At 36.7% G+C, this 8,701-nt stretch overlaps 1 protein-coding gene across 1 annotated transcript; it reads left to right on the plus strand.

The window, feature by feature from the left end:
- The first annotated feature begins 5,142 nt into the window (after positions 1–5,142).
- On the plus strand, positions 5,143–5,961 carry LOC113360256 (protein TIC 20-II, chloroplastic-like). The gene has a single exon (XM_026603784.1). It carries the CDS (start codon positions 5,143–5,145, stop codon positions 5,959–5,961), a length of 819 nt encoding a protein of 272 aa, XP_026459569.1.
- The last annotated feature ends 2,740 nt before the right edge of the window (positions 5,962–8,701 follow it).

The raw sequence follows: 8,701 nt of genomic DNA on the forward strand, positions 1-8,701 counted from the left end.
CAAATCTCTTCCTAATCCTACTTTATACAGAAAACTAGTGGGAAGTCTAAACTATCTGATCATTACCATGCCAGACATTAGTTACGCAGTATATGATGTTAGTTAATTTATGTCTGCTCCAGGATCACCACATTATGCTGCTGTTCTTCAGATCTTACGCTATATTAAGGGTACTTTGTATCAAGGATTACATTTTTCATCTGCCTCTGATCTTCGTCTTCGTGCATTCTCTAATTCAGATTGGGAAGGAGATGTCACTGATAGACGATCAACTGCTGGGTATTGTATTTTTCTTGGCAACTCTCTTATCGCATGGCATAATAAGAAAAAATATGTTGTGTCACGATCTAGTGCTGAAGCTGAATATCGAGCCTTATCTCATACTACTTCTGAGATTATTTGGATACGATGGCTTTTGGGTGATATGGGAGTCCATCTGACAGATTCTACTCCTCTCTACTGTGACAATAAAGCTGCTATTCACATAGCTCATAATGATGTCTTTCATGAACGCACTATACACATTGAGATCGACTGTCATTTTATTCGTCATTACTACTATCACACTGCCACATGTTTCATCTGAGTTTCATCTGGTCCCATAGGCACAGGGCTTTCCAATGTATATATAGCCAGAAGGATTGATTAGGGTGGCATAATTCCATTAATACGACTTTTTGTCTGACTTAATGCGCCTTGATTCGAGCACATGCTCTCAGTCAGGGTTTGCATAAGCCGTGAAAACATAACGAAAGTCCCAAAACCGAAGTAATCCTTTATCTGAACCGCAATTAATAACTGGATCAGTTGCCTTCTGATTATTCCGATACCATGTAAATATTTACACCTGTGCCAATGAAACGCACTCATCTAAGCATATGCAAGAAATAAAGAAATAAAACATAATTACCGGCTATAACACATGACTAAAAGCCTACAATCGATCTTATGCACTCATCACTCTTTGAAGGTGCCGGAGCAAAATCTTATTATCCCAAAGACTTACTGTGCAAACATAAAGACTTACTGTGCAAAATAAAACCCGAACCCACATTAGGTCATCTAACTGACCCACACCTGCAAGACGATAACCGGCCCTAACCCGTAAAGTTAAAATTGTGCCTATTATAGCCCATTCTAAACACCAGCTCCGCCGCATTAGACATACTTGTAGGGCAAAGAGATTGGAAGTTTTCTGCAAAACTTTCTTCTGGTTGATAAGGATCTAAAGGTGGAAGGGAAGGAGAAGCAATTTCAGGCATTCCCAAAGATATCTAACCAGAAATCCTTCTAAGGGTTCCTGTGAGATCAACGTATATATTTAAGTTTGTTTGCAAGTTTTAGTTTCAAATAATTTCCAACCCTAGTTTTTTTAAGATGCACCTTGATATTAATACACAGAGAAAAAACTATAATCTTATCATGGACCGCTATGACGAGAGTATCCCAGGTTTAGCAATCAACTCTATAAGTTATGATTCATTATCGTCGTTGAGAGAGTTGTTGAATTTGTGGATTACCCATTCAGTGAATTTTCAACTTTTCAATTGGTAGGTTCATGTGATTGGTCTGGTTTGCGTATGGTATTGTAGTCGTGATACCATAGGTAGTATAGCTTTCATTCTTTTTAACCCAGCAACGAAAGAGTACAAGAGAATATCTAAATTATCAGGATATGGAGTTTCCACTATTAAGGATTTTGGTTATGATTGCATGGCTGATGATTACAAGTTAATAGTTTTACTTGAAGATCATGGTTACGAGCTACTTGAACTAGACGTGTATATGTTAGGGACAAATGAATGGAAAAGTAGTCAAACCGTGCCTTATAATTTTCTTGATGAGGGACAAGCTGGTATTTTTGTCAATGGAGCCTTTCACTGGGTTGGAGAAGCGCGTGTGGAAAACTGATTGAGGTTAATCTAGCAGCTATATTGGCCATCCACGTCAGCTAGGTCAACCTCCTAAATCCTATGGATGGCTAATCTAATAGCTAGATTAGAAGACCACGTCAGCGGGACCACCATCTAGCGCTGAACGGTTGAGTGCTTAGCGCTGTTTGGTTCAGCGCTTTAAATCTCAGCTGTTAGATCAGAAAATTTTCTCCCAGCGTTGAATGGTTCAACGTTTTGGTTACTTTTTGAGCGCTAAACGATTCAGCTTTTGAAACTAGCTGCTAGTTGAATTGCGAGCAAATGTTATGAGAGAGAAGTAGCAGGTACAGGTGTTAACTTTTTTCCCACACTTATTTTTTGATTTGCAACATTTTTTGGCCAATCTAACAGCTCAATTTATAGGAATTAGCCTTAGTATCCGCCCAAACTTTAGGTGAACACGGTAGATTTGGAAAGTTGTAGAAAACATCATCATAGTTGTTTTCGTAATGTTATCAACATTTCAGAAAAATAAGAAAATCCCTATATCCTAATGGTTTCTCACATCATGAAGAAGAGTGCTTAATTTGGGTAAAGTACTCATATATTTTGCATATAAAGAAGAGAAGAGTCCAGATCATATAAGAATCCAGACAGTGTCTAATTTCATACTGCATCATACAATTTACACATAGTTCAGTGCAAAATAACAGGATAGATGGTAGGTAATATAGGTAGAGGCCGACACCATTCCACTCGGGCTTTCAAGTGGGCCGACGATGTAAGTTAGTCACGTCAGTGTGACAATTAATATTTTCATTCTCAGGTCCACAATTAATTTTGGGTATTGTGACACCCATAATTATTTCCGTGACACCCATGATTATATGAAATTATTAAAAACTTCTACGTGACGGATTATGCATCTGCATGACTGAGTTATGCATCAGGGGTATAATTGGCAACTCAACTTGGACATAACATATCTAAAAATCCGCACCTTACAAATTTACAAATTTTATATGGTTGGAAATCTTTTAAAGAGAGCTACACAACGAGTACAAACAACAATATCAAATTTTTGTTTTTCATGAAAAAATCGGAGGTGATCATCGTTTTAGGCAAAATTTTCGAAAACTTGATACATAACCATTATGCAGCTACCAAAAAGGATGCATAACGCATTATGCAGACGCATAACGAATTATGCAACCATTTTCTCGACTGCATAACAAATTATGCATCTGCATAACAAAGTTATGCATCTATAACAAGTCATGTACCCATTGTTTTCGCACCCTTCTTGAGTATAAAAAATTGATGCATAATGCAGTATATATCCATATTTACGGATGCATATCATGTTATGCATCTATTTTCTCGATGCATAAAAGATTGTGCGACAATTTTCTCGATGCATAATGCATTATGCAGTCATATTTTCGGATGCATAACAGGTTATGCATCCATTTTCACGACTGCATAACATGTTATGTAGATATTATTGTAGGTGCATGACAAGTTATGCAACCTTATTTTTTGTTGGTTTCAATACTAACAAAATTTTTGTTGTATAACGTGTTATGCAACCGTTTTCTGGACTACATAACAAGTTATGCAAAAAAAACTGCAGAACTTTCATACAACATCACCATCTCTTCTGTTTTCTTCTCCATCTCGACTGCAACTTCTTGTTGCTGCAAACAACCACAAACTCATCTCAATTGAACCCATACAAGCACCAGCTCCAACTTGTCAGCAATCACATCTTCTCTTAACTAGTTTTGTACATGTCCTGGCTTCATTTCAGTTCTCAATATCAAAAATAAGTATTTAGATTGGTTTTGCAACACAATCAAAATGGATATTGATCTCATAGGTAATGCAAAACAAATGGAATAACTGGAATGCAGTTAATTACTTTAACTTGAACGATGAACTCCCTCATGAGATGTATAATCATTAGCATTAACACACTTTTTTGGATGATCGACCATATCAATCCATTTCTACGTACTTTGTTTAACTAATCATTAGCAAATAACGAAATGAGCAGACTAGAGTATGAAACGTGATTCAGCACAATGCCACTCTCTTCCATCTCTCCGAACAGTATTATTACTTCCGTAAGATTCTTACACTTGCACAAGCCGTTAATAAGAGAACTGTAAGTAACAACATCATGTAAGATACCATGAGCGAGCATTTTTCCAAACAAAGAACTGGCTTCATCGATTCCATGCATTTTGCAAACTCGATCGATCAATGTAGTATGGGTTATAACATTAGGCTCCAGACCTAAAATTTCTATCTCGTCCATAAGTTTATTGACTTCATCAAAATTCCCAGTCTTACAGAAACCATTTATCAATGTATATCAGGAGAGAGATTTTTCTCCTCCTCTATCATTTTGTCGAACAGGTCATGTGAGCTTTGTTTTTTCGGTAAATAGAGAGCCCTTTGTTGTTACGTTGTTTATAAAGAAAGTCAAGATCATTCACAATCATTCATTCAACATAGTAAATCGCCGGAAACAACACAATGTTCTTTGTAGCATCAAAGGTACTCTTTCCTCGTTGTTTTGTTGCTGATTTTTCAAGTCCGGCAGCAACCCAACCTTTGTGTTCGATTGAACTTCTAAAAACCCTCTTAATTTCTCTTAAATCTAAAGAAAATTAACCTAACCTCCATAGTACCACAAGAACTCCAAATCACTTTGAATATTCTCGAAAAATCATCTCAATAAATGACAACAATATAATTCTCGTCTGTTCTCCTTGTTCTCTCCGAAAAAGGACATCAAAAAAAAAGAAAGAAAAAAAAGAGAAGACGAAGGAAGAACAAGAACCAAAAAACTAATTTTCATAAATATGGGTTTGTGCGAAAATTTTTCCCAAAAAATGAGTGCGCGCGTGAAATTTTCCGCCTGTGAATTTTAGTGTGGAGAAAAACTAGAAAATGGGTGTGACTGTAGTTTTCACATTCGGGAAAATTAGAGGGAGACCCAAAAAAAAAAATAATATACTAGTTCTCACCCAAATTACAACGAGAATATTATTTTTTCTGGGTCTCCCCTTGATTTCCCCCTCTCTTATTACTGCCACTGCCACCGGAAGTCTGACACTACCTGCCGGGACTATTCTACTCGGGCCTTCAAGCGGGCCTTTTAAGGTATTTGTTTAGGATTCCACTTTCATGTTCTCTATAAATAGATGGTGTAGTATATTCTACCGTTTTGGTGTCTGAGTTCTATCATCATCACTCATCAATGGCTTCTTCTACCGTTAATCTCCTTCTTCGTTCCCCGTCAATCCATCCTTGCTATAATCATCAACAAACCTTCAGTAGGAAACCCTTGTCTTCATATTCATCATCAACCTTTCTCCCCTTCAACACTCACAGATCATCTTCATCATCAAAAATATCGTCACTTAAACTTGAAGCCACAGCTAACCCCATAACCACCCACAAATTACAGAACCCATCACAGTTCCTTCTTCATAACCCTAAATTTTACTCATCACCCCCATTGAAGAAGAAGACAACGCCAACCGTATGCATGGCTTCGTCATCATCATCATATCAGCATGCTCAACCAATCCCAGCTACAGATAGACTAATTTCAGTACTTGTATATTTGATTCCGTTCTTGAACGGGTTAAAATATGGAACTTATCTATTTCACAAATACCCTATATTAGAACTACCATTTAATCCAGTTATACCATTACTGGAATTCTACAAAGCAATACCTGGTATATTTATACTCTTAACCCTTTATCTTGGGATTATCAGAGATAGGAGTTTTAGTAGGTTTGTGAGGTTTAATTCACAACAAGCTTTGATAATGGAGATCATGGTTCTGGTTCCTGAATTGGCTAAGAAAGTACTAGTGGGTGCCGATACTAGTGAACAGATTGGGTTTAAGTTTGAATTGTTGAAGCTTAGTCATGATGTCACGTTTATTTTGACTGTGGCCGCATTTGTTTACGCGGTTTACAAGTGTGTTCTTGGTAGGATACCTGAGTTTCCTGGTATTAGTCATGCTGTTGAATGGCAGATTTTCGCTATTGATAGGCAACTCTGAAGAACTCACCGGACGGCTCCATGCATTAAAGTTTCTAGTACCTCTTCACGCCGTAACAGCAGCTGCAATATTGTTCCAGACCTCAAAGCATGCATTTACCTGCTGCTTCCGTTGTCCTGCTTGGTTTTTACTTCTTGAATAATGTATATATACCCAGAAGAATCGATTGGGGAGACATAATTCCGATCTTTTGTCCAGATTTAATTCGTTCTTACATTGTTTAAAGGTTTTTTCGGTGAGCCGATGTAGTAGGGGTTTGAGAGAATTTAAGCATACTGAAGTTGGTTGGGTGTTACTGTTTGGATATATCTTTATAAGTGATTTTTCAATTTCTTAAAGTCAAGAGTTAACTTACTGTGAAGCAAATTTGTTTATGCTCCTGAGACTGATTTGTGTTCATGGTATCCAAATATTCTCGAAATGTTTCTGACTCCAAAAACAAAACTCAACCACAAAAATCATAAAATTTACTTCATAAAAAATCAATTCTTTTACTCGTAGAAATCCTAAAGTAGTTACCTACCTTTGTATGGAGAAGTCAAAAAATGATTATACCTGGGAGTGTGAACGTATTTTATGGCCGGACATGTTGTCAACTTCTTTACTCGTGAGTCATCTTTCGAAAATATTCCCTCGTGCCAACGGTTCGCCACAAATTGCTTGTGGTGCCCATGGAGAAACTTTTGCTCTATCAACTCTTACATTCAGGTTGGTGATAGCCTAGTCGTGCTCGTGCCTTGTTACAATTCGGCAAGGTGGTGAAATTTGGAGGAAAGAGTTAAAATTCGAAATAGTAAGCACATTTCGGATCACTAAAAGACTTAGGTAATTAATATGGCGTATTTTAGGGTATATTAAAAATTATTACAAAGTAAACTTTAGTAATGCTATGATAAATTATAGGAGAACTTTCGTTTTTATTAAAGCAAGCAATTTTCCCATTCCCCAATTAATACTCCATTCGTTTCAAAATAATAGTTCAGGGATTCGTTTCATAAAAGGGTTGTTGTTATTGTTTGGTAACACAATGAAAAGGATTTCAGATATATCTTACGAAGACCAAGTTTTTTCCAATAGGGCTGACAGCGGATTAAATATTGTTCTGATAAACTAATTGTTATCGGATTTCCAAAATTCGGTAATATCAGACGAAATTTGAAAATTCGAATCCGAAATCCGGTAAAATCAGAATAATATCAGTAATTAGCGATCACCAATCACAATAACAAATTAACGTACGATGATTAGTATCTGGTCAATGGGATACAAATGCAGGTCACGTTCACGATATCAATTATGTCTTCCATGGTCCTCTAGTGAGAATTTCCATAATATCTTGTATAATAGTGTTAAATTCAGTTCCAAGAGGTATAACTTGGTAATGCTCCTTGCGGAATTTCTAGATGCAAGGTTCAAGTGACCCAAGTAATTTTCCTAACAATTTCAAAACAAATCTTCCTACATACCTGAATGTCGTTTGGATTTCGTTTAGTATAACCGGCTCCCGCAATGAAAAAATCATTCATCATTTTCTTATTATGCCACATTCGGTCACGGCTAAGTCGCAACCATGTCTGCACTTCCTTAGTCACTGGTTGACGAATAATACGCCCCCATTGTTATGGTAGGTGGAAAAACTTGGCCAAGGAGGAGCAAAAAATTTCCAAGGGGGAAAAAGAAGTGAAAACCCAAAATCTTTGGAACATAGAGCTTGGGAGTAAGTACACACCTTGCTTTGAACTAGCTCCGTGGCAAACATGTTAAATATTCCGCTTATAGATTTATAACTACTAAACTAAAAACAACGTATTACAATGAAAATGCCAACACGCAACTTGAAAGTGCTGGGGTTCTTTTCTGAAAGAAAAAGTAATGGGTTGGATTCTCTCCCACCTTTCCTGTTTTCTGAAGATGGGACTATGAAAACTGTAGATTTAAACAAGGTAAATTAAATCTAATCATCTTGAGTTGGTGTTGGTAGGTGATTATTGTGCTTGTTCAAATCAATTTTTTTTTCTCTTCAGTTTATATAGGTGACGATCGAATGAGAGGTTTGACAAACGGCGTAGGCCCTATTACAGGGGGTATGGTAACAGATCTTCGATTTTTTGTGTTGATGGAGATGAGGGGCTACTCTATTGAAATATTGCCTGAGAGTACTTTAATTCTGGAAATGGCGAGTTTCTTCTCAAGGTTTTATTTCATTGTATGCGTCTTGAGGGAATTACTACCATTTCATTTATATACCTATTTCCAGCTGCAATTTTTTTTCAAGGATCTCAATGGGTTGGTGGCTATCATAGAGCTATTGCTTCAATGCAAGCTTCAGGAGGAAGTCCTTTGAATCTTTACTTTTGGGTGATTTTGTCTGGGGTGTTTTATCATATGTATAATCAGTCGTCCTACCAAGCTCAGTCCCTTGACATTATCTAGTTTGGTAACACAATGAAAAGGGTTGTTGTTATTGTTTTCAGGAATCCAGTTCAACCTTTGATTGCTCTTGGTTCTGCAATTGCTGTCTTTGGAACTTTCTTGTATTCTTAAGCAACATCCAAAAAAGCAAAGAAAATTGAAGGTGAAATATGCTTGTTACTTATTTCCGATTCATTGTTTCTTTTTTGTTAGACGCATAAGAAAGCATTCGTATTTGGTGTTAGAATTACTGTGTTGATTAATAACAGAAATTTGTCTTTACTTTTTCCATTAACACTTGTTCCTGATATGAATTACTCCTTATTCT

Source organism: Papaver somniferum, chromosome 3, assembly GCF_003573695.1.
Source record: "Papaver somniferum cultivar HN1 chromosome 3, ASM357369v1, whole genome shotgun sequence".
Taxonomy (NCBI): Eukaryota; Viridiplantae; Streptophyta; class Magnoliopsida; order Ranunculales; family Papaveraceae; genus Papaver; species Papaver somniferum.